Raw genomic sequence first — 26888 nt, 5'->3', positions numbered from 1 at the left:
TGTTTTTAAGGTTACATCTACATGAGAGAGAAACAGACATGGCGAACTACATTAAAGCAACATTAGTTAGGCTGCAAGGTAAAACACTCCCAAGTTATGAAACACCAGAATAAAGGTTGCCAGCGCAAACAGATAGGCCTGGCTCTGATGCTGAACCAAGGTCAAGGAACAAAGGTAGAAGCCCAAATAATTTCCTATAAAAAATTAGAGGTAGGTATTTTATGTACCTTGCAGGGGACTGCAGGAAAAGCAAGCACTGTGCTGTGGCTCAGGTGGGTGCTGCTCCAGGAAAGCTCTGCAGCCTCAGGATGGTGCCTCAGACGGAGGCTTGCAATGCACTAGTTGTGCAGCCTGCAAGGCCTAGGGCTTGGTTTGACATTTTAAAGTCTTATCTGCAGAAGTGAAGAGCTCTAACTGTGGTAAATGAGAATTTATTCAACTTTGACTAAATTAGATGCTTTGCCACGTCGTATTTTCTGACAAAATCAGGCTATGAGTATTTCTAATTGGATAGCTAAAATTAAAAGATATTTTTTTACTATTCCATCTGTATGCCTAGATTCTTCATCTGTAAAATATGGGTAATACCAGTTCTCGCAACAGTGTTGAGAAAATGAATTAGAGTTTGTGAAGCACTTGGATACCATAGTGATGAGCACCATACAGAAGCCCAGGAGGAAATGAATAAATCTGTCTTCAGAACAATATTTGAATAGCATGCAGTAAATAAAGCATGGGCCACATATGAACAGCAAGGAGAGAATAAAATTATTACTTAGTGAGCACAGTCTATTCTGCACAATGAGCAAGGCTGGGAACCTGTCGAAAGAACAGCGTGTGATCTAATTACAATTAAATAGTGCATCATAATGCAAATGCACAAAAGGCAGCAAATCACAGTTGCATAGGCCACCTTAACTTTGGCATTTCTTAACTTTGAAACTCTTGAATTTAAAGGAAAAAAAAAACAAAACAACCACCTTTAGGCTGCAGATGTCTGATACATACACATAAACAACTCCCTTCCTCTGTAACAGTTGAAAAAAGTTTTTTTTTTTTTTACCTCACCTGCCTCAGCCACTTCTGAATGGTAGAGTGGAAAATGTATTTCTCCTCTTGGAGACATCTAAGCCTTATAATCAAGATTTAATGCTGTCACTCAAATACTGACACTGCCCATGTGTGTGATCAACAGAGACAGAGAGTACTCTCCAGAGGGACATCCGGAGGAAGACCTTAATTTCAGTCATTAAATTTCTTTCTTTTGCTTGAGGTTCTTCTCATTTCAAGCCAAGCTACTGTTTTTTGGTGCAGAAACAAGGTTACAGAACAAAGACAGTTTCACTGACCTTTTGTGACTCCCTGAGGCTAGCACTGAACCTTTCTGACTCCCGGTGAGATCTGGAAGCACTCTCGAGCTGCTGCAAGTTACATTGGGTTGGCTGTTACCAACAAGGACAGCAACAAAATTAAAATTCAGTGGTTCAGCTGCACTCTAGTTATGTCCGCTTCTCTGATCATAATCTCTCTATTGCTTAGCAGGACTTGAGTTAGCACAGAACTGTGATCCTGATTAAGAGAATTTCCCATTACTGAACATCCTCAAGCAGCTGGAAAAGGTAATTTTGGGGTAAGAAGGAACTGCAGCACAAATAAAGTCCTAGCTCATTAAGTTTAAGACTTACATCTGTGAGATATTCACCTTAAGATTAATCTTCTGTGCTGCCTCCCTTGGGTAGGAGTTACAGCCACAGGCTTCTGGCAAACAGTTTGTGCCTGCATAGGTTGCCATACTGATCACTGCAGAGCTTAGTGTGATAGGCTCTCTTCCATTGTTCAACAGGGACTAGTTTTTTGTGGGGTTTTTTTTCTATTTTTCATATTTATTGGTCACAGATGTAGTTTTGCAAGCTGCTCCGAGGTTAGAAGTCGTACTCCTGACATTGCAGAGCAAGTTCTAGGTTAGCAGGCCGTTTGCCAGCAGGCCTCTAACCCCAGCACATGTTTACGTCGTTCCTGATGTCAACAGCTAGATAATTCCAGCTCCTCACTGGAGGCAGGGGGGTCACAAATGGAGGCAAACCTTCCAGTCACCACAGTCAGTTTCCCAGAAGTTTGAAAGGAAGAGTGAACTCCTTTGCTTGACTTGGTGTTTAATAGAGTCTGAAACAGGAGTGGAGCAGCTGGTGTGAAATGCTTTTAATGGCTTGGTCTGCTAAGGAGTTGTTGAGGTCTAATCCTATGTTTGTTTATTCAGGGATTTCAGGTGCAGATAGAGGAAACCAAAAATCCAAAATGCAAGGCTTACCAAATCCAATCCACACTCTAAAGAATAATTTCTTGGTTATCAGAATTGCATAATGATGTGGGATGTGGCTGTCTGGGTGTTCAGAGGCAGAGAAATGCAGGTAACGCCACAGGCAAAGCCGAGCATTAAGTGCAGTCAAGGGGAGTTCTGCCATCTGCTCAACCAGAGCAAGATTTCATCTCTGGAAGCCTGTCATGGAATGACACTGTGCCACAGGCATTCACAGTGTTAACAGTTACACACAGTTCGGTCGGTACTTTTCTCTCTGTTTTGGTGGCTGTCATATGATTTTTTTTCCTCAGCTGAGACCTTTAATGGAGCCACGCTGCTGATTGACCCCCCATTTTTCTTCCCTGTTGGTAACGCCCTCACTTTTCTAGTGTCCCACTTCTCACTGAGGTTCTGAATTGCATTTTTGGACTGAAAGACTTCTTCTGTACCCAAAAAGAGAAGAGACAGACAGTCCGTGCCCTCTCATGTGAACAGGATCACCCTCCTCTGCAGCTTAAAAACCACATAAGCCAGGCAAGGATTCCAGGTGGTGTTTATCCCAAAGCATTTCCAACAATCCCACAAGAATGTTAATTACTGACACCAACAATCTTGTTCTCATTCATATAATGGGAGTGCCTAAAGGTCTTACCTGAGGTTGGTCCTATTGTATCAGGCACTGTACAGTCACGCAGTAAAAGCAAGCCCTTTCCTCAGAGAAGGCAGAAGGAAAAATGAACCAAGGAAAGGTGCAGTCAATAACTTCAACTCCTGTGTGTCTCCAGAGCTGTCGGGGGTCACTCACAGATGGCTTTTATCTCACTCTCCTACTTTAGATATTTAAAACTGAAGAGATATGTGTATATATAACAATTCCAGGAGCCCCCGTTGTAAATACCGACTAAAGTATTCCTATTTTAAATTGCAGAAACTGAAGTCAAGGAAGTCATAGAAACTTGTGGCAGCATTGTAAATATGAACAGAAGTACTTCAGTCCGAAAATTTAAGAGTTCGGAAACAGCGGCATGCACCATTAGTAAGATGTAGTAAAGACTGGGATGATGATCTGCAGAAACAGGGAATGCTGACATTAGATTATAGATGTGAACCGGGGCAGAGTCCTGTTTGCTGTAGTGAGTGACTGATTTGTTCATACACTTCTCAGGTATCCCTTTCAAGCCAGAGTTTTAGGTCTGCTTCCTGCTACTGGAATGCTACTCCAAATCCCATCACCCTCCCAAACACTGTGAAGGAATTTCTATAAAACATAATGGATTTTTCATGGAAGAGATATTGGATTTGTTTATTTTTCCTGGAGGAATGGAGGCCAAGAAAGGCAGGGAGCCGTGCTGCCACTGCAAAAATCCAGAGGAGAGCATGGTTATGGAACTCATAGAGGAGAGTAAGGAAGTCTCCTTGCAGAGTGTAGCAGCAGTGATACAGCCTAAGGAGACAAACAAGCTTCTGTTCCCAGCAGCTTCTAGTTTGAAAGCAGAGCTAGTTTGAAAGCCTTGAATCATTCTGCATAAATTTTATTGTAAAATCATTTCTAACCTCTTGCAAATTTCGAGCATCTCCAAAAGCAGCGCAAACTTGCCAGCATTTCTTCCTGGTTTGCAGAAGTTCAGCTCCTCACCCCCATCAGTACTCTCTGACTCCCTCTTGGATGCAGGACTGAGCAATTTGGAGAAAGAAGGGACAGCTTTAAAAACAAGAACGCGTTTCACACAGAGGAATGGTACCACACTGACAGCTCTAGCAGATAAAACGTGGGCAGCCTTCAAATAGGTAAAGTGTTTGACTTGCTAAGGCTGTCAATCTGGCACTTTTCACACAGATTAATTTTACTTTCTTTTTTCTTTTGCTTAAACATCCCTTCGGGGCAACAGCTCTGGAAAAACACCACCATCCTGCCTCTTCTCCATGCACCTCCCAGGAGACCGGTGATGAAAGCCAGGAGAGCAAAACATGCAACTCTGATGGGATATGAAATGTGGGTGATCGTGCCATGAACCGCTGCATCTTCCCGACAGTCATGCTGCGCATTAAACACATCAGGATCTATATGTCTGCTGTCACAATGTGGTTTTATCACATATTTTTATTTCCTTAGCACCTGAATGGCAGCTTTAGAAATCAAATTACAGTCTGAGTGCTACAGGCTGCAGCCCCCTGACTAAGCTACTAAATCAGACTTAATTGAAACAACAAACAAGCCCAAATAGCCGTTCCTTAGGAAAACGTTGCCCTTACAACACACTGCTTTTAATTCTAACTTAACTTGACTGGATTTATTGACTAGCTGGTATTTCTGCTACTGCATTTGAAGTCTATCGATTCTTAGAAATATGAAATGAGTTTCAAAGAGGTCAGAATGTGACTTTGTGTCCAAGAGAGTCACAAAGACATTCAGAAATACTAACGGGAGCAGCGGGAACTACAGAAACCTAAATGAGGTTTCTGGTTCACACCAACAGAGATCAGTGGTTTTTGAAGGGCGCTGCCCATTGGCAGCCAGGTGCCTTGCCCAAAAAGAGCACAGGGGCTGAACCACTTCCCAGCAAACTGGTACCACACTGCAAGAAAATGCTGCCCAGGCTATCATTCCAACTACCACCCCCTCCACTAACACACATTTTTGGGAAGGAAGATGCTCTGAGGACACAAGGTTGAAATGGCACTCCTTCAGCACAGTGAGAGGTATGTGCTGGCAGGGAAGTCTGGAAGGAAAATGCTCTAAACAGGTAGCACAGAATTTGCAGAAAAGCAGGATGCCTACACACTCCCAAAGGCATTGAGCTAAAACAGATCGTTACCAAAGACTGGAGAGAATTCAAATGTTTGGAATAAACCTACATTGCAAAAAAGGAAAATTAGTAGAGGAAGAGGCTGAGGATACCAGAAGTAGCCCTCATTTCTGAAAGTACAGAAGTGGATGTATTCAGCGAGAAACCATTTCTCAAAATGATTTGCATTCCATGTTCAGAAATCTTCGTTGAGGGCTGAAAAGAATTTGAGGTTTATGTCTGCATCATCTGGAATGAACATTTACATTCTACAAAGAAAAGAAACTGTATTCTTCAGATGTGACCCCTCTGAGGCAGGTAACAAATAAGATATATTTGACAAAGGAAGAAAAGCTTTCTCACAAATCTACGGTTTTTCTAGCCCCCAAATGGCTGCAGTCTGCCTTCAAAACTCTCTTTCAGGCTGATGCTTGCTTCACGATCTGTTAGTTTTGTCTAAACTACTCTTTCTAATGGTAGTCCAGCTTTTTCCTTCTGACCTCTGCTGCACTCAGCAGGTATCAGGCAACAGTCATCTGGTCCTTCTGGCATTGTCGTCGCCATATCTGTGTGAGCCACTACCTCTCCTGCTGCCAGGTCATTCTAGGAAGTACTTGGAGAAAAGACAGCATAGGGGAAGACAATGTGTAGGATTACTGACATGTTTGTTATGTTTACTGCTGTTAATGTGTGCTTTTACTGAAAAACAGAGCTCATCTATTACGCTCAGCTTAAAAATCTTGCACTTAACCTAAAAATAACAGCAATTATGTCCATACTAGAAGGTCTAAACACAGAAAGCTCTATGATTCTTTAACCTGAATAATGTATTTGTAAAGTTGAAAAGCAAACTGAACTCAGGTAAGCGATTAGATCTGACTAGGTTTAGGAACAAACCACTCAGTAGCAGATTTCTGACTCACAATTAATGTGGGCATCAGTAAGTCCCATAATGGATCTGTTGAACCACAGCAGCTGACCTGGAGACCGCTTCTTAAAGGCTATGAGGTTAGCAAACCAACCTTTTAAAAACATACTGGAAAGTCACCAGCTTGCTACTATTGCTGACTGGGAGAAGGCAAGTCCACTAATCTGAAAGTCTGCAACAGAAGGGAGTAGGGCAGAGGTCTGCAGTGCTCAGAAGCAAAAAACCCACACAGCAGAATAGAACAGTGGAGTGAGCAACAGAAAGCAGTTCCACCTTTGGAAAAAGAGGTGGGAACTCAGGTGATGACACCAAGAATACACGAACGCCAACACAGCAGTCCGCACAGACAAAATCCCCATTCACAGTACTTCAAGGTCCCGAAGTGGGTAGGGTGACACTGTAGCAGAACGTGAACAAACCACAGCCTGAAAGATAAAGGGCAATTCAGTATCTGGAAGTTGTGCGCCGACTAGGAACAGCGCTAATTAGCTCCAAAGGCTACAAGCAGTCTCTTGAAAATGGGCAGAAGTGAGCGAAAGTGCTTCAAGTCAGCACTCACAGTGACCTTCTTTCCGACTAAAGGATTTTGCTGTTAAATGTATGGGGAACCAACAGACAGCAAAAGAGATGGCCTGAAATATTAGCAGCCTGTACAGCTGTGCTGAAAAGCCTTTTCACATTAGAAGAATACCTTCACCAGAGCACCTGAACAATAGTGAGGATTTAAAAAAATAGGGAAGTCTGCACAGGGTGCTGAGTAAAGCTGAACAGAGCCCTCCTATCGTAAAGCTCGTCTCCTACATAGAATTCTTATGTGAAATATAGCAGACATTAGAGGAAGGGGTGAAAAGGCTCACAGCTCTGTGAAAGATAAGAGGAAATGCAGAACCGACAGCAAGTGGACACTCATGGGTCACCAGAGAAAGGGGAAAAATATAACCCTTTGTGATTACAGTTGAGCACAAATAAATACATAGGAAAAAAAAACATTTTCTGTTTCCTGTAAAGAGTAAAGTTGGGGGGAAGTGGACTACGCCAAATATTTCTCTCTGTTGGAGGCATCAGCGGGGTTCTGACAGACACGTTAGGAAAACAGAGCACACATTTGTGCATATTCAATAGCCCCTATGGGAGACATAATTTTCTCAGGCAGCCATTTGGGTTGTGTTTGGCACTTGAACTGTTTCATGGGCTTTGATAGCCTGGGATCTGCGTAGATGATGTTCTGTTCTGCGGGAAGAGAGCAGAAGCACATGACCAAAGGCTCTGATCAGCTTTTGAAAGACCCAGACCAGTAGAGCTCAACCAACAAAACTCCTTTGTAATGGAAATGCCATACCTAGGCATGAAATTAGAAAAGCAGTGTGTACAAGGAGATTACAATGAGATTGAAGTCATCCCCAGTATTCCTGCCCTAGCAGAAAAGAATGCAAAGTTAAGATACCTTCGAGTAGTGAACTGTCTACCCAATTTAGCTGCCCAAGCAATCAATGACAGATCTTTATGTGCAAGAGCATTCTGCAGAACTAACATACAGATCTTCACAGGGAAGCTGAAAGGAGCTAATTAATAGCCCCAGATAAACAGAGTTAAGTGCAAAACTGGACATAGATCTTTACAGACCGGTGCTGACCGAGCTGAATTCTCTCCTTGCACTCTCACTAGCACTTATGACCCCGGTGAGGCATAAAGATTAATGCTTATAGAAAAAGCATTTGCGTTCCACTTTTCATGAAGCGCTTGTAGGCTGACTGCTTGAATGTTTTGTCTGGTTTCAATTAGAGACAGTATTAGTTTTTACATACAGCCTAAGCTGGGAGTAGTTTTGCTCTGGACAGTTCAAGCTACTAACACCCCCTGTCCCCTTCAAGAGGAGCCTGAAGTGACACCTTTCTATCCTTATCTTCACAATTGTGAGGAAGTTAGCTCAGTAATAAGTCAGGCTCTGTTTACATTCCCAAATGACCAGCTCCATTCATGTCAGCAGGGCTGCCCTGTCTGCAGCGCAGTCTGAAGCCCTCTGGTGCCCTGAACTACAGACTGTATTCATAGTTAACCCACAAATCACTGGGCAGGCAGGGGATGTCAAAAAGTCGTGTAAATTCTCTTTGTACCCAGGAGGTGTGGTGTAAGAGGCTTCAGGAGGAGTTTTGAGGCTTTCCTGGACCACTGGATGCTTCCCAGGGCATCACACATACCAAACCAACTTTCTTAAACATTTCTGCTATGTGCAAAGGGGATGCCAAGGGCCTCTGTCATCATGGCAAACACTCCGGTGAGCCAAAAGCGCTCACCAAAAAGAGTGAAGCTGCACAGGCCAGCTCACTGTGTGAGCAACAAGCTTCTGAATATGTGTGTGCTGAGACAACACCTAGAGGGAAGCATCTTCCTGTTTGACTTCACTTGCTCTCTTAATTAGGTTTCTGTGCAGTAGAAAAAGCTGGCTCCCTTTGGAGAGTTACTGCAGAAATGGCTAATGTACATCTTCCAACATCAAGGCCTATCTAACAGTAGGAAGAGTTCCCCAGCCACCACTACATAAACACAGAAGCTTAGGGCTATGTGCTAGGGTTCATCTGGCTTTCCTAGGAAAGGTAAAAAGACACAGATTTGAGGACTGGACTCCGCATGGTCTTTTGCAGTCGTACACCTGGGATAAAGCTGTCCTCCAAAACAACCTACAGCAAGCTCTCAAAGGAGAGGGGCAGAGGGAGCAGTCTCACACTGTGCCTCTCCTCTGCAGAAGGCAGGCACAAAGACCTGGTATCCTCCTCCCTGACTGGGCATTGAGAACAAGTACTACATTATACTCATACAGCACAGATTTCATGTCAGATGTCTGGATCTAACCTTAAACCTTCCTTCATTTCTGTGGAGCACAGCAACACTTCCGTGGTGCTTCAGTGTCACTGTTGAACTCAGCAGTCCCCCTTCAAGACCTAGGGGTGGAAGGTCCAGCACAAAAAAGTATTTATTTTAGAACTAAAGTAAGGTAAAAGAGGACATCAAATAACAGAAAAAGCCTGAAGGCGTGGATAGGATTTAGAGAGATGTGATATGCTTGAGAAAGGTGAATCTCAGGCTTAAGGGCTGCAACTGATCTCAGTCCCCTCACCCCGGCTGACACCGTGGCACTGCAAAGCTGGCCGTGCCGTTCCTCCCGCCAGCTCCCTCAGCTCCAGCTTCTCAGAGGTGCCTTTCTGTGTGGAAGCTAAAGATCATTAAAATCTTCCAGAGGACAACCATGAGACCCAGCCAACATTCCTCCCTTCAATAAATAAAACAGTTTCTAGCATAGGCGGCTCTGTGAATTATTGCAGAGCACATAATAGTCGCTGTATTTCCCTACACAATCACTACGCTCCCCAGATCTAACTCATTACTGTGCTTAGCGAAGCGCTTTGAACTGCCTCAAGCATGAAAAGCACCATATAAGAACAAATTTTATTCTCATAAAAAGGTATTAAGGCAAGTTAGAGGCACTATTGACACACATGATATGTTATAATTGGCAAACGTTCACAAAGGCAAAATCCAGATTTGAGCATCAAGCTGGAGGGTACCTGTGTGCACGTGGACTCTGGCATGAGTGCATCCCCTCCTCTGCCCTACAGCAGCCCCAGCTCCCACAGATAAGCTCTCAAGCTGCTTGAGAGCCACAGCAAAACAGCCGTCTTGTTTACGAGGAGAAATCAGGACTCTGCTTGACCTGATTTTAAAAGGGCACATGAACATTGCTGGCTGATGTCTGGCATTATCCATCTGCCCATCAGCCCTTCCTGACCCAACATTCCCCCACAGCCATTTCAGCCAGCATCACACCACCACCGAGGATCAGAACTGCACCCCTGCACCTTAGCTGGGACAAGTTCCTGTCTCACCCTGTCCACACGCCAGCTCTGCTCAGCTGTGACCTGCAGCACCCTCTGTTGTTCCTGTTCTGGGCTTCACCCAGCTCTTGCTCCCTGCCAGGACTTCTCCTTTCTTGTTTCACTTTCTGTCTTCCAAAAGGCTCTGTCTGTCCTGGCCTGGACTCTCATTCCCTGCTTGCTTGTCTTGCCAAATACATATTTTTTAACAGCTGAAGTCCTTCTTGTTAGGCACAGCTTGAGCCCTAGGTAAGCCCTATTGACCCAGAACCCCTGGAAAACAAAGTTTGGAAGTGTGAGGTCACTTATCTACATGAAATTCTTGGTGTCTGTACTGTGGTTAAGGGTGTTACTGGAGATGCCAGGAATGTTCTCGGGACTGGTGGCAGTAGGCAGAACATTTGCATGGGCCTACAGGAAAATGCTGGGCTGTCCCAAGCTGATGTCATGTCCCAGAGGGACATCAGAGTCAGCACTCTCACTGCTGTCATTGCCGGCGACCAAGACAAATACATTAAATATTAAAGGGAATATTGAGAAATAACAGAAACTAATACAGAAACCACAGTGCTGTGTGCTTCAGGCACATGTGTATGCACGTGTCTGCAGCCTGCCCAATGGACTCATGCAATCATCCAAGCTCCTGGGCCAGAAGCTACACTCAATCCCTCACACTTTCCACTGCCTTGAATTCCTTCTTTAAGAAGGAAGCCTCGTGGCCCATTTTAAAGCACTAGCAGCTGCTTTTTGGCTAGACAACACAGTCAGTGTTTTTCAGCAGATTTCAGCAGTTTCTCTTTTGGGCTATGAGGTATTTGGGAAGCTGCAGAGGTCACTCACTCATCCCAGAGGAGAAAGCTGTGCCCCCCATCATACGTTTATCCGTGCATGATGGTGCTGGTGCAGCTCCAGGCCGGCCTTCCAGCTTCGTGGTCCATCACACAGCCTTGTGAGCAGGTGAAGGAAAGGCTAAGGGAAACCTCTGAACAGGTGAAGTGCTCCAGGCTTCCTATACCATGGGAGTGAAGAATGGGGAAAGCATACACACATTGGCACCTTCTCCAAAGTCTGCACACTGAGATCCTCAATCACTTCTTATTCTGGCACTTCCCATAGGCTTCAAGAAGAACCAAGCTCAAGCCTCAGGATTTAACCCACGACACACCTAAACATAAATGATCTGCATGTAAGGAGAGGTCACAGGACAGAAATGCCCCTCTGCGAGGACCTGACTATGAGACGGAACGCTGGGCCCATGGCGACAGCTGTGTTAAGAACAAATATTTCTAAAGAAAGGGTTTGGTGCATGCAGTATTTCTGTTTCAAGCACACAGGAAACACTGCTTGAGAGCCTTAAATTCAAGTGTGCACTAAAAGGTTTTTTATACCTCTCAATCTAGTTACATTTTCTTGGCTGCCCTCCACTCTGCCCACAAAGTACTACAGGAAAAGGAGGAAACTCTTATCAGCACTCACAAAAGTAGGGAGTTTTCCTCCACACAATGAAGAACTATTCAATGGGAGCGCAGTCCCACAGGTCCCTCGCCCATGTGCCCAGTGGCCTGCCTGCCCTCACCACTGTTTCAGCTGAGAATGAATTCAGAGAAGTGACCTTGGCGTTAACAAGTAGGACGAGACCTGGGCAAGTGATGCGCTCGCACAGCTTCATTTTCAGATCTTTCCCGGTGGGAGAAATTGAGAACCACAGATGTTCCACCAAACCTACTCATCCAATTACTGGAGCACTTTGAAAAGGTGATATGGATCAGCCTGACACCCCAAGCTTCTTCCAGAGCGTACCATGAGCGTGCAGACGCTGCACTTCTGAGAAGCACCAAGAACCAGACAGATTAGCTTTGTGGCTTTTGTTCATTGGCTCTGACTTGCTTTTGACTTCTTGCCTGCTCCCTATTAACACCCCACAGTGCAGTTGTGTTTGACTTCACTATAACAAACCCTGATTTATATGGCCTCACACAATTCCTCCTCCTTTGTGTGGCCTTGAGAACGGCCTAACAGGCATACTAAAATGGAACCCATTTAAATCAGTCACTACTGAAGGAGCAGACATCTTCAAAGAGTGTTATCTCTGTGAATCAAACTTCACTCTTTCTGAATAATCTGCTGGTTTTGGTTTTTTAATGAAATGTAGCTTATTGGGGTTTGGCAGATGCTGACACATGCTCCAGTGAGTAGATTTAAAAAAACAAGTGAAAGCATGGCTAAGGTTCACAGAGCTGCACAATGTAAGGGAGAACAGATCCACAGGAAAATCAAACGTGCTACATTCACCATTCAGTCACTCAATTACAAGTATGTGAGCAGCTGTCCAGTGAAAGGAATTCAAACTCCCTATTCTATGGAGCATCTCTGAACACCTCTGATGCTTTTCCACAGGCAGTGCGGCAGAGCCAATGTACTCCTTTCTGTACCCGCTGTCTATGGATAATGTGCCCGCTGCTCACCACACTGCTTGCTTTAGGAACATGGCTTTTCTTTGGTACAACGTGAGTGCTCCGGTTATGTGCTGCACGTGCCAAACAGGCAGGGCGGGCTGGGGTGGGAAGGAGCAGAGAGGCTTCGGCTCAGAATGACAGTACCTATTTTTAGGCTCCCAAAGCTGTGCTGCTCCCACTCTGATCTGACGATCCAACACGTGTCACTCGAGATGTCACCAATCCCAGGCAGCCGTGACAGTTTGCTGGGCGTCAGCATCCTGGGGGAGGGAAGATGAGCAGCAATTTTTCTGAAGTCTGCAGCAGAAACAAACTGTACTGTGGTAAGAATAATTTGATTAATGTTATTTAATATTTAGATCAGTTGGTTTGTTTTTTTTTGTTTGTTTGTTTGTTTTTTTCCCAGTCTGAACGTATCATTGCAATACAGGAGATATGTACCTGGCTTATCCCAGTCTGACAGCCCTCCACCTGAGGCACATAAAATACGGCATGACCGGGGAAAATCCATGTCCCAGGTCAGTTCTGTGTAGTGGCAGTGTTTACTGGGGGCTGTGCAGTATTTCCATAGCACTCCAGGTGCTGCAGTTCTGGTCCCACAGAGATCCAACCATTCATCTGCTTTGTGGGAAGAGCCCTTTGCGTGCCCTTAACCTGCTACCAATGTAAGGCAGGGGTTAGCTTAGCCCTCCCTGACACTCCACGGTGACAACTATTCACGTACCTGAATCCCTGAGCACAACCCAAACGCAATGCCCACCTGCAGCAAGCACTGTCAGGTGGTGGTCACAGCCACAGATTGATCTGAAAAGCCAGAGCGACCTGAAAGCTGAGCGAGCTGATGGAGGATGGGGCTGGTAGAGCTCCTCTGGGCCAGCAGCACTCCATGTCAACCAACACCACTTCTGCCAACCACGCAACCCAAATTCACCTGGATTCTTTTCCAGCAGATGTTGGCTGGGGGCACAGCACCATTTCATTTTATCATGGAGGAATTTTGGTTCCCACAGAGAAAACCATGGAACCAGAGTATATTTTCACCATCAGTGACTGCAGACTGGTAGAAAATGTCCGCACTGCTTCTTTCTGCTCCACTCTGTGCCTTTGAAGTCATGGTAACAGCTTTTGGATTCAATCCTCTGATGAGACTCCTTGATTTATTAGGTAAAACATCTGGAAAAAATGAAGACTTGTGGCAGTGTAAATCCTGCAGAAGGAGCAGAGAGGTTTCCTCTGAGCAGCACTCCTGTCAAAACTCGAGGAAACCTGAGCCCTGGCGACTATCTCAGGGCTGCCTGGCGGTTGCAGAGCTGCAACCCAGAATGGGCCCGTTCACATTTCACCCACTGGCCCAGAAAGCAGCAGGCAGGCTGGGCTGAGGCCACCAACACGTCAGCCAACAGCCCTCAGTGCTGGGATTGTGCCACAGCTCACTAAATGCTTTTCATACGCTCTTGCAGCTTGAATGTCAGTAGCAATTCTGCCCTTGACATTAATAAGGTAGCTCCTGTTATAAATCACTGCATACTATGGAAGCAGTATGAAATGTAAAATATCTCTCTCCCTCAAAGGAAAAGGCAGCTGAGAAACACAGATTGGCCAGAAAGGCATAGTTCAGGTCACCCGTGCTGTGCTTCTGTGCTGATGAGGGGTGACTTTTCCATTCCCCAAATACAAATGGAGCCACACCGGCTTCAGCAGGAGAAGAACATTACTACCCTTGGATAACGCTGATTTGAATGGATAAAACCTGTACAGGTAGCAAACAAGGAGACGTGCATTTCGTGTAGTGGATTTGGGACAAGCTCTGAACGAAGGCAAATAAAAAGAGAGGAGGAATGGAGTGGCAGGAGCAGCTTGCTTTGCTTTGGAGTTGCTGCTGCTGGCTTCTCCGATGAGATGTGTGTGCAGGGGCACATGTGTGTGAGCACAGCTGTGTGCGAACCTGTGTAAAATATCAGTTAGACGGTGGCCAAGCTAGAAAGCACAGAGGTACTTGACTCGGAATTATTTACTCTCTACCTCCTCCATATACCAGCCCATGTTCCAAGTTTCAGCATTCGTGCTTTTTCCCCGGAGAGCCATCCTTTGACAGTTATTTTCCCATCTAAATCCCCCTTCCAGCCATTTGAACACCACGGTTCAAACACCAGCCTGAGTGCCAACGCTGTTTTTGCAGGGGGTGTGGCACTGGCAGAGGGGGTGGGGGGAGTTTGGGGAGTATTTTTTTAATCAGATAAATGATTGCTGGGAAACCAGCCACTTCTCTCCATTCAATTTATACTCTATGGGGAATCCACCTAATACCCCTTCTCCAAGTGTGAAGCAGGACGAGATGCTGTATCAAAGCAGGGAGGAATGCAAAAGATGGGATGGAGTGCTGGGAAAAAACAACCTGAGGAAGGGGCTACGCAGAAGCAGGAAGACAAGAAGCAAAGCTGGAGGCATGCACGCATCTCTTCGGATGAAGGAGGAAAGGAGAAAATGGAAAAACGGAGTGAGCTCAGGCACTCTGAGCAGGGTTAGATGAACAGCAGGGCTGGTGTAAGGAGCCTCGCGCCTGCAGGGAGGCAGCAAAGCTCGAGGCAGGTCCTGGGCTGTGCAGGACACAGGTTCCTATGGAGTGCTGCCTGAGTCTGCAGAACGAGCAGAGTGATTTCACCCCAGCTCCCAGCAGAACTGGGAGCATGCCAGTTCACCCCACCAGTGTAATTGGAACTGACTAATGCTTTGTTGGCCGAGGACTGGGAATGGAGACAGCTCCCAGCACATCAGGTTTCAGACATGCTTGCAGGGCAGCACGTCTGGGCAGCCTGCCCTGCCGTCTGGGCATACCTTTTGTTTTGTTCTGCTCCAACACCTAAGGCCCAACCAAGACAAGGCTGCATTGTGCCGGGGCGCTGCACGTGCACGCAGCTAGACGGGCTGCGTCCTGAAGAGCTCGCAGCTAACCAGACAGACAATTAGAGGTGGGGAGTGGAAACAGGTGCACAGAAAAGGAAATGATTTCCCTGAGCTCACGGGTGAGTCAGTGTCCAAACCAAAACCAGAACGCGGTGCCTGATACCAGGCCACAGCACTCGCTTCTCTTTCATGTGCTCAAACCAATTCTGCCATTCCGCTTCTCACTGACTGTACGTTCAGGGTTTGTGAAGAACTGTGGGGCAGTGGCACCTGAGCGGTGTCACAGCACGCGTTCCTGGCCTTTTCTTCTGCTGCTGAACAGAGAGTGAAAAGCTTCAGTAGGAGAGTTGGCGGTGAGCTCAGGAGACGAGGAGGCTTCTGAGGAAGGTTGCCCAGGCTCTGGGAGTGACTGCGGTACACAGTGGTAGAAAATAAAGGAATCGAGTCAGCAGGAGGCAAAGGGGAGCAAGTGGAAGAGTAACTGGAAAGCTGCGAGGAGAATATGGAATGGCAAGCAGAAATGAGAAAGAAGGCAAGAAAAAATGCTGATGTGTATAGTCTGCATTTTGGATAGATTCCTCAAAGATCTGCTGAGCACACCTCCTCAGGAAAGCAGGCCTTACACATAGTCCAGCTATTTGGGGCCCAAAACAAGCAAAAGGGATTCTTCTAATTCAGAGCTCGCTTCTATCCGTTGGTCCCTCTGATTTTCTGTCTCCGAATCCAAATTGTTTAAAGGTGTTGTTTCCAATACCACCATTTCCTTTCCCAGGTAAGATTTATGGTTAAAGCAACAGAGATCTAAACATGTAATTAAAACCTCTCCAGCATATCTACCAAATCTACTTACTTTCAGACTTCAATTAACCTCTGAGGTTGTTGCTTGGAATTACAAATCTCCCTAGAAATGCTATGACTGCTTGTGACAGGACAAAGGGACAAAGGTAGCGCACTGGGGCAAGTTATGGGGATCATCTTAGGTGGGTCTCATCCAGCTCAGATTCCTCAGAAAAAAAAAACAACAAAAAAAAGAGAGAGCAACTTCTTGGCATTTTCTCTTTCTAGGAAACTGAGAAGAAAATGTAAATCTCTTCCTCCTCAGATACTGGGGTTTTTTTGTGTGTGTTTAGAGTCCCCAAACATATGTGCCTTATTAAAGTGCTGCCCATTTCATAGGCTTTATCTTGCACTGGATGATCTCTGGTGGTAGGGATATTCAAGCTGCTTTATACATTTAGTTGTCCCTGAGTGTCTTTTTGACAGTCTGTTCCAGATTCTAATGATTTTACATTAAGATTCAGGGACTCGGTAATCTCTCCCCTCCCAGTCCCCAACAACAATAGAAATATCAACTCTTCAGCCCTAAATCAAACACAAATCTCTCTGAAATCCTCACCTGGAGCCATCTTTCATAGGTCTCTTTTCCCTGTGACTGCTGCAATCCATGGGATCTGCAGTAGTCTTCCTGCTGGAGAAAATAAAAACAGATGACATGAATCAGGACCTCTTCTTGACAGGAACGAGGTGGAGGGGCTGCTCTCGGACAGCAGGTACACCATAAATTGCTGGTTAAGCCTCGCCAACATTTCTGCAGACGCATTGGGCTGTGGGAGGTTTGGGCTGCTCCATTCTTCCACATTGGTTATCGTCTTTCATTTCTTTTACACCTGATACCATGTGGTTTACAGAAATCTCTCTGGACCCAATAAACCATGGAAGTGAGCCTCCTTATTCTGTTTTCTTTCTTCTCCTGCCCTTCTTCATTCATTTCCTGGCTCTAAAGCTAAGCAACCAAATCCCCCAGGGTTCCCTGGTAAGCAAAGGGCAGCCAGAAATGGCAGGAAAAAGGGTCCTGCCCGAGCGCAAAAGGAAAGGGAAGGAGAGAGAGGAGTCCCCAGACCTCTTCGAGGGGAACAGGTCTGCCTGTCTGCAGCACTCCCGGGCTCTATTACACACAAGGCGAGTAAAAGACAGGGAAAACCAGAATTTATATAGCCAGGGATCTGCATCCCTTCAGGAAACAGTTCATGCGCTTCTTCTTGGGGCCAGCTAGCGGCACTGGGAGGTTTGTTGTTACCCAGCCTGCAGGCCCTGACAGGCTCTGTCAACGCTGGGCTCCTCTTCTCACTTCCCTTGTGCCAGTCCCCTGGGTGCACCTGCAGGAGGAGCACGGCTGAGTGGACAGAGCAGCTGCCCACAGCCCTGCACAGGCTGATGAGCCCTGCTTTGCCTCACCGGCGCGGCGCTGATGGAACACGTGCAGCAACAACCAGCTCCTAAGAAGGACAAATCCCCAGGCCTGGTTACTAGGGATCCCACTGATCGTATTCCCCTGCCCTTCCAGCTCACGTGCAGGTCCCAAACAAACGGCAGCACATGCTGATTCGGAGTGGCAGGCGTGCTGCTGGCCAGCTGGCTGCTGCTGCTTCTCCCAGGGGATGGGAGGCTTTTTGTTCCAGTAGTGGGGGTGGCAATTGGGGTTTCTTTTGCCTCCATCTGGCCACAAGCCTTCGGGTAATTTGGGGGAATTTCCTATCAGTGAAGTTACTCTCTCATCAGCTGACAGTTTCAAAAGCAATTCAAGGGAAGATAGGAATGACATCGAGATAAAAATGCAATCACAGAAAGGTTGGGGGAAGTCTTCTTTCCTTCACCCACAAATTCCTTGATGCTGGAAAACATCCCCCTTCCCCATACCCTCCAATTTGCTACAGGTTCTAACATGAACAGCTTCTGCTGGGAGTAGCCGACTGTGCCAAAATACAATAGCTGCTGCTCCTCCTCTGTCCTCTCCCCAGATGATCACACGGTTCAGCTATTGACATCGCCCAGAAAATGGAAGTTGCTCAGTGTTTACTAACCGTTCTGCTCCTCTCTGCTCTGCGCAGCCCTCTGTGGGGCAGCCAGCTCTCTGCTGTTTACAAGCCCATCTGCTTCTGTTGCTTTTCTTCACCTGAAGTTACAGCACTCCGTTCAGGATATTTCTCGCAGTTGTGGTGGGAACTGTAAAGAGCAGAGGAGGATTTCAGGTGGTAAGGAAGCAGTACGAAAAGAAGAATACAAATCTGTTCTTGTCTAAATAGACCTAAAAATAAGGAAAACAAGAATAAGATGGCAGAGGAAATTCCAAACAGCCAAGGGTGGCTTCGGCAGAACAGTCATTCCAAGGAGAGTTTTCCTTCTATTTTTATGAGAACTTTAACATTTAGAATCAAACCAGAAAGGAAAATAACATGTGCTCCAGTGACTATTTCCCTGAAATTACACTGCAGTTCCCTGCATTTTCAAGTCTCTAGAGGCAGAGCTACAGGACTTCTTTGCCTAAACCTGTACTGCTGCTGCGAGCTGTTTAGTTCAGAGTTCTCCATGCAGTTTAACTCAAGGCCACGTTTCCATGGGTAAGAGGGGACCTTGGGAGTCAGAAAGACATTGGAAACCTGTCTTCCCACACTATGAGAACCTGGAGGCAACCCTCAGAACCAGAGCTGCTGTCCCAGCAGCTTGAGCCTGCAAGCATGACTGCAGGAGGGACCAGAGGGGGCTCTCCAGAGTTTCAGGCATTTAAAAGCTCTCTGTAGCCCAGCTAGCCAGCCAAGCGTGCCATGCTGCAAGCCTGGGCAGGCTGCTGCAGACATCCACAGGCTGTGTGCGAGGCAGCTGCGTGGATGGGAGGCAGACTGCTGGGGAGCATGCTGTGCTCACAAATGCTGGTGCAGATTGAGGGAATAGCTCTGAGAGCCAAGTTCCCGCGTGCCACAGCCTCTCTGTGCCTGTGCCTGGCTCAGGATGGGGACAGGGACTGCACTGCGATGTCTGGGCACTGCCTTGGCCACTGGTAATCGGCAGAAGGTGGCGGTGACTTTGATCCCAGTTCACAGTGTTGGTGCTTAGCTTGGAAGAGAAAACAGAAACATTTTACAGAACATACACACATTGAAGTTCACATTCCGTGTGGGCAAAGCCTGAGAAGGACGAGGAAATGCTTGTGAGGTCTCAGAAGAACACGCTGTAGGTCCCTTCTGTGCAGTTGGATCACCGATCTCCACCATCTCAGGGTCAGAAACGTGCCTGGCTTAGAGAGCAACGTGATGTCCCAGTTGGCAGCTTCCTGGTTCTGCCTCACCAGCTCAGCACGGCGTGCACAGATCACGTCCCAAGTCTTGAGGCTATTGAGAAAAGACGCTGTGAGCTCCTGGGAAGGGAGGAGCCTGCCAAGGCAGTCCCTCTGAGCAGCTAGGTGCAACACGCCAGCAGAAAGCAGTGCCTGTTGCAACGCTGCAGCTCTCAGGGCCTGCGTCAGGACCTCTCCACACACATGCTCTTCATTAGCGCTAACCCGGGAGCAGAAACAAGAGCAAAACCTCCAAGAGGATTAAGCACATGGATGGGAGCTCTGATGCAAGGACGGATCCAACCTGAACTTCCTCCAAAACACGCAGTCAGATCTGGTTGCTCTGGTTTGGATCTGAATCTGGCAAGATGGAAAGCAGCGCAATGAGATGCTGAAAGAGGGGAGCAGAAAGAAAGGAAAACAGTTCCCTCCCTCTCACCCCAAAAATGCAGTGGGCCCAGAAGCGTGCACAATAAACTCCTCTCCTTTCCCTCACTTCGGGTTACATTGTTCGCTTTCCTGCAAATTGTTTCCACATTCTGTATAAATAACCCCATTGCCAGCGAGGGGGAGGGAGGGAGCAGAGGGGCACGGGGAGAAGGGGTGGGAGGAAATCAGATGTCTTTGTTAGTTTTCAAAAAGAAGGTGGAGGATGGCGAGCAGCAGTTGGGAGCCGGGGCCTTGGCAGGCCGAGCAGAGAGCTGCCATGGAGCTGTGTTCAGACCTGGAGGAAGAAGAGTAAACACGGGAGAGATTATATATAATTACAGACAATCATGTTGCTGGGGATAAACAGGAATCAAAAGCAGGGAGGCACTGAAGTCTGGCACGTCCCCAAGCCCAGAACAGAAGCCAGCCAGCGAGAGGCAACGCGGCTGGAAAGTGCTTCCCCTTGGGCCTGTTTTCAGTTAGCTCAGGGGCTGGGTTTTTTTTCCCCCCTCTTTCTGGCTTGAGGCGTTCCCCCATAAAGAGACGCGCCTGCTCACTGGGGAACGGGAGCCAAAGTGAAGTCAGCAGAATCCCTGTCTGCGACATTAATAGATTACTCTGTGAGAAACATCAGGAACGTTTGGAAAAGAAACAGCCCGCTGAGGTCAGCAAAACCACCAACAACAGGAATTTTGGAACAAAAATGGCTTCAGAAGCACTCCAGAAGCTGTGCCTGCATGTCCGGCGGGCGCTCTCCTTGTATGGGGAAGTGACCCTAGAGAAGGATGTGTAGGGAGGGCTGCACCTGATGCTCCCAGCTCCCCTGGCTCCAGGGTTTGTGACAAAGCATCCAGGTCAGAACCGTGCTACCCCAGCAGCATCAGCACCTTTGTATTTGCACAGCCTGAGAGAGGGAAGGAAAAAGATTCTGCACGTACTGGAGGTGCTCTGGATGCAGTCAGAAGAGCAGGCGCTGATGCTCCAAGCGTTGCAGCTGAGGTGGGTGATGCTGAGCACTCAACAGCGTCCTGCAAAGGAGGAGGGGGAAGCGAAGAAACAAAGCTGAGAAGCAAACTGAAAGGCACATGGCCCACACGGGTGTTTTGTTGTTTTTGTTGTGTTTTTTTTTTTTTTAAAAAAAAAAAAAGGACCTTGAGGGATTTGAAAGAGGAAAGCAGACTCGCTCAGCCTTCTTTCCCTTGAAGGCTCACTGAAGACTCAGAGGGAAGGCGACATTGTGCCAAACAAAGGACGGCAACCTCAGCCGCTGACAGGAGGAGGGTGGTTCGGCAGTGTGAAAAGCTCTCTCCCAGGCACTATTTTAAATCCAAATAGCTTACAGCCTGCTGAATTCTTAAGCCATTTTCCTCATCTCTCAGCTGTTCTTCATTGAGAATTCAGGCATATATTTCAAAGCAGCAACGCGGAGAGAAAAATATATATGTATCTATATACAGATATACACAAGAAATAACCAAACCTGTGGTTAAAATCAGCATAAGAGCACAGGAAGCAGGGCATGCACAAAGGCTCTTCTACCTTCCCTCACTCACTAAAGGTGCTCTGAACATCCTTTCCTAAGGAAAGAAAACTGATTTTTTTTTTCAGGGAAATGGCATTTGCTCTATGAGAACAGTGTCACAGTGTGGTGAATGACACCGTTATCTGGCTACCTGGGTATAATATTTGATGTATTTTCTGTGAATTCATCATCGTGAGCATTTTTCCACCAGGATTTCTAATACTGACAAATCCTCCACCAGTGCTGGGTATGTGTGGGACATATATGCATGTGCAGAAGTGCACAATCTCTCCCTTGGCCATCTCAAAATGTAGTGGTGGCACAGACAGGGTCAGTTTAAGCACAAAGTAGGAGCCACATTCAACTCAAAGCTGCTGGAAATAGATTAGAGGGGGCAGAGGGAATGGAACTGGAAGGCATTTGAGATCCAAGCCTTTTCTGCTACAAAATTACATTGGCTCTGTGAGGCCATATTTAAGCAATCTGCACCCACAGTTCCTTCCAAATATCAGATGTGAGCATACAGAACCAAGAATAAAACCAAGGTAGCAGAGGGGTCCCAACAATAAGCTGGTTGTGTCCGTACGCCATGCTGGGCAGAAACAGCACCAGGAGTTTGGCAACACGATGAGAGAAAGGAAAGGGAGCTCTGGTCCTGACTTCTGTCCAAGGAGAAACGGGGTTACCGATGTCCTGCAGTCACAGGTGAACACCAACCACAAGTCCCTGACAAAGGCAGGCCCCCAAACAGCCACACTGTGTTATCAGAAAGCAAGAATTAAAATTTTATCAAGATGGAAAGAGCAGATCCTAAGAGAACGTGGATTTCAGAAGCAATCACCGCATCGTTCCGCAGGCACCTCGGTGTGACTCGCAAGGCAGACAGAAAATCAGAAGAGCTCCACCTAAATAGAAACACACAGCGACTGCTTCCGGAAAGAGCCCTTGGTGGGGTAAAGCGTCTGTCCTTCCTTCTCTCTCCCTCTTTTCCTAAGGCAAATTGGAAAAAGAAGAGTGTGATGTTTGCATCACAGCTTATTTTTGCCTTGCAAAACCTATTTGCATGCGCTGGAGGAAAGGTTTCTTTTGGCTTGTCACAAAATCCCGTGGCTGGTACGTTAGCTGGCAGTCTGCTTTGCATGGGCTCAGGCAAATCCAGCAATCCAACCTCGGCCTTTGCTGTCAGCCCCTACACATCCACTTTTGAAATAATTATTTCCATGGCTTATGAAATAACTCATGTCACTGACAGAGTGATGAGAGCAGCCCTCCAGGCCCGAGCTGCCAGGCGCAGGCACCTTTCAATATGCTGCCTGCAAGAAGTGCAAGGTTTTGTTCAATGAAAAACCCACCCTATTTTGAGCTTGTGAAGAGCTGTGGCTTGAAGACATAAGCCTCTTTATATTTAATAATACACATTACCGATTTTTCCCACAGAAAACCTTCAGTGAACAGCCTTTTTTCGTTGAAATCTTCTGTTGCAAATATTGGTTATTCACTGGAAACATAAAGCCCAAAAGATGCGACCAAGCGATTTTATTAGAAGTTTCTATTTCTGCAGCAAAGCGGACATCTCCAAAAAGGCACAACCAATTTGCTGTACACTGACTGTCAGCAGAAAAGCAACTCTGATGCTAAGTTTTTAATTAGCCCATATAAATGTACATGCAAATGGGCATTTCAAAGGGAAAAGTTATCCCTCAAACAAAAACTCATCAACGACATAAGCTACGGGAAAACAGCAAGCAGGAATGTTCTGATCCTGACATGTACAGCAGCAGATAAATAAGGCCAAGTTATCTCCTCCTGCCCCACCAGGGCTCCCAAATGTCCAGAAAAAAGCTATTTGTGATACAGCTGCAGTGCCCAAGCTGCACTGCTGCTGAAGTACCAGTGCCTGAGTTCACTGTTCACTTCCTTTCTCCAGAAGATACGCTGGTTAATCTGACTCACACACCTGTATAATGGATGTGACACAGAGGTCTTATCATTTAAAGGATGCATTTGTACATGGCATCCTTTAAAATATCAGATCAGGAAACCACCTGGATGCTGCTGCTGCTGAACACCTGCATGGCTTGTTCTGCAAAGGGGCAGGGAGGGAGGTGAGGCAGCCAGCAGGAGAAGGGGACTGAGGTGCACACAAGACAGAAGGAAGACAAAGGGAAAGAGGAAGATGAATTAATGATCCGACACCAGTGAGAAAACAAGTACAAATGCGGTCCCCAGAGTTAACACTGTGGGTTGCACGAGGAGCAGGATCAATAGGCGCTGTGCGGAGGGAGCCCAGCGCGGGGTTACGGCAGCCACGGTGGAAGTCCCCAGATTACAATAAGGCAGCTTGAAGGTGACAGATTTCATTGTTGAAGGTGATAAAATTCCATGTGGCGTGCTGCAAAACAAGGGCTGGAGCTCAGCCTGCAGAAAAGGAGGCGGCACCGAGACGGCACATGTGGGGATTCTCCCCCTCTTCTCTCCATGGAAATTAGGACAGAAGTGCCCAAGCTGTGTGCCACGTTTCCTCACTTTTGTGTCTCTGTTCCCATAGTGGAAGCACGTGAGGCAAAGCAGACAAAATGTGGGGCCATCCTCCATGGAGCCCTGCAGCAGGCAGCATGCTGCAGGCAGTGTTGGCATGAACTAGTTGGCCATGGCACCTTCTGCTGCTTGTGCTTCACTGAAGTGGTCTCCCACAGTTCTGATGAGGGCCACACTATCATGAACAAGGTGTCCCAAAAGCTTCAGGTTTTGTTTTTCCAAATAAGGCCTGAATGCCATTACACAGATAGAAGATTCATTTAGCAGAAGTCCAACCTTCACTCCCTTTTCCTCGTGCCACACTGTGCTGCAAATGCTTTGCAGAAGGATGCATTGCAAAGGACGGGAATTTTGATCCAAGAGAGGTTGGTTTGGTCTGGATGCACTACGACTGCTTGAAATGCAGGGAAGACTCAGCAGCAGAGATGTGCAAGGAACAGGAGAATCAAAGCCTGAGACTAAACTAGCAATTAGACCAGCCCCAGAATACATTCAAGCCGAATCAATCCATAGAAGAATTTCAGTCACGGTCTGCTCGTGCCCACACTGCCTTCCTCCCTCCCTTTCTCTCCCACAACCCAGGGCTGAGATCCAGCACTGCTGTCTGCTTCATCAGAATATGCAAGAAGTGCAGTGACAACGTGCCTCCAAAGATGCTTATCAGTTTTGCAAAGTCCCAGCTCATCCTCCTCTTGTGGATCTATTTACATATTGATGTATTTATTCGACTCTCTCCACCAGGCGTGCCCTGTGAGATTAAACCATTTTATATACAAAGACATTGGGGTTGCAGCTCCTAACAATTAAGTCAGCCAAGATAGAACTTTGCGTGTGCTTTCAGATTGATGTGTGAACAGACAAAAGAGTCCTCGTCAGCGATTCGGGAGCAGCTGGGGGGAGGACCAGTTAAACCCCATCTATATAAACCCGTCAATAGCTGCTGCCACTGGGAGAAATGGATCGGGGTGGCAGGAGGTGCAAACAGGCAGAAGAGAAAGGTGATGGGCCAGCAGGATGGATAAAACATGAAGAAAAAATGTAGCCAGTATGGCTCACCTGAAAAAGCAGGTTCTTGGAGGAGCTTTGAGGAAACACGTGGGCTCCTGGGGTTTGCTCCTGCTCTGCCTCAGCCATCGAAGGAGAAAAATTGTTCTTCTCAATGGGAACATCTGGGAGGGACAGGAAGGTGGGAGAAGAGAGAAATGCCTTGTGAGAAAAAAGCCAGTGAGAGGTCCTTCAGGAGAAACCACCTGCAGCTGCCTTCATGCTCCAGGCCTTTCTACAAGAGCTTGTCCCTGTGGCACATCTCTTCTCTCTCCGTCAGCAGCTGTGTTTATCAGCCACCTCTTCTCCACACCCTTTTGGACAGGAGGGTTCTGTCTGAAAGGTGCAGTCTGGGCCAGCGTTTGCAGCGTTATCGTCCCCTCCCTGGGCAATGCCACTGAGCACCAGCATGTCCTGCAGTTGCAACAGCTTTCAGCAAAGCACAGAACTGCAGGGATCAGCACCCACAGGTGTACAAACCTGCAGCATGTGCTCCTGTTTGAAGGATGTCCCTCAGAGCACTGCAGGCTCCTGGAACACAGCAGCTGAAGTCACCTGTGTATCTAGATGGGTATAAATGTGGCACTCTGCCTCCTGCTCCTGACAGCAATCCCATCGGCTGCCAGCATTCCTCTTAGTATCTCTGACGTTTCAGAATTATATTTAGGGAAGTGCACAGGAATTAAATTTTGACGTTTGCTACAGAGCACTGTGATATAAATATTCTGCACCACCTGCCCGAGGGTCTATTGGTACGTAGCAAGGCTGCATTGTTGCTTTTAATTAAACAGGCACAGGCAGCCCAAGGAAGGAGCACTAAACAGCATCCTAACCATCTCAGAAGTCCTCACTTGTCTCCTTATTAATTCTCACCCTGATCTTTTGCACAGCACTATCACCAGGCTAATTAATCACAAGTGCAAGCACAAGCATTAATTGCAACAATGAGTCATTTTTTCTTGCCTGTGCCTGGCCATTTCTAGCCTATAGGAATGCAGCTACTCCCGTTACTTTTATAATTATTATAAATATAGAGCCAGCAACACACACTACATTTTGTAGGCATTAAAAAAGACATGGAATTTGGCCCGAAGCATTAACAATCTGGTGCACATTCATGGGAGTGATGAATGCATTTCACTGACAGTCAGAAAATGCATTTCCTGAATCATTTTAATTCAGGGAACGGTATGAAGATGTACGGTAAAGCACAGGTTTTAAGAATCCAGCATCTGCAGTTCCTCTGGTCAACAAGTCTTGGCTGCTCACAGCTTGCTGGGACTTATTTCCACAATGCATGGCATCTCCAGATCACACTGTCTCTGGAAAATCATCCAAGATGGCTCTCAAGTACGTATCGCTGGGGTAAGAAGTGCTCCATCCTCTGTATCTCAGGCTTGGGTTTATCCCGAGTGAGCTCTACTCACAGCCTTGCTGTTGGGATGAAAAGAAGGGAGGCAAACCTTTGGAGCATGGTGTGTGCCGGAGACTCCCAGCACAGCCGGAGCTGTTGGCAGACACTGGTGTGCCTGAGAACAGGATGGCCACAATTCCAGTCATAGGTCCTGCCTGGCTGGGCAGGCAGAGGGAGCACAGAGGAGCTGACGTTGCTGTATCTTTTGCTACAGGGAATTTGGAGCCATCCAGCTTGGTGCTGGGTGAGACAGTGCCTTCCCCTGGCACAGGATAACGCAGGGATGGAAACCAATGTGCTGCACAAGGGGTAGGAAAAACTGCTGACTGTGTCATGCTGAGAGATTAGATTATAAATGTATTAAATGACTAACGTGCATTATACATCCTTCCCAGGCCAAACCACCTGCATACACAATGTGTGGTTGTGATGTGGGGTTGACAGGTTCAGGCAAATGGTTCAGGACTAATTTTCAGTGTCAGATTGGCAGAACGCGCTCCAGACAGAGGGAGAGATGAAGCCAAAGCTGTGAAAACACTGCTTTTTAGGGAGAAAACAAAGCTAAAATCTGAACAGCCACAAAAACAC

General features: G+C 46.9%; 1 protein-coding gene across 25 annotated transcripts in view; it reads right to left on the bottom strand.

The window, feature by feature from the left end:
- The window catches only part of NEO1 (neogenin 1), a 279790-nt gene that overhangs the window by 182003 nt on the left and 70899 nt on the right, over nucleotides 1-26888 (bottom strand). For 18 of the 25 annotated variants that reach the window (XM_046898908.1, XM_040706588.2, XM_040706591.2 and 15 more), the window contains 6 exons: nucleotides 24899-26320; nucleotides 19171-19408; nucleotides 18104-18245; nucleotides 16639-16710; nucleotides 13270-13511; nucleotides 12483-12635 (listed from right to left, as the gene is read on the bottom strand). In XM_046898908.1, the coding sequence (XP_046754864.1) occupies nucleotides 12483-12635; nucleotides 13270-13318 (202 nt within the window). In that variant the 5' untranslated portion in view covers nucleotides 13319-13511; nucleotides 16639-16710; nucleotides 18104-18245; nucleotides 19171-19408; nucleotides 24899-26320. Of the gene's footprint in view, nucleotides 1-12482; nucleotides 12636-13269; nucleotides 13512-16638; nucleotides 16711-18103; nucleotides 18246-19170; nucleotides 19409-20720; nucleotides 24591-24898; nucleotides 26321-26888 lie in introns of all 25 variants that reach the window. The other 7 variants (XM_040706582.2, XM_046898900.1, XM_040706587.2 and 4 more) reach the window with 7 other exon arrangements.

The sequence above is a fragment of the Gallus gallus genome, chromosome 10, assembly GCF_016699485.2.
Source record: "Gallus gallus isolate bGalGal1 chromosome 10, bGalGal1.mat.broiler.GRCg7b, whole genome shotgun sequence".
NCBI classification, from domain to species: domain Eukaryota; kingdom Metazoa; phylum Chordata; class Aves; order Galliformes; family Phasianidae; genus Gallus; species Gallus gallus.
This window is presented reverse-complemented; position numbering and strand designations above follow the sequence as displayed.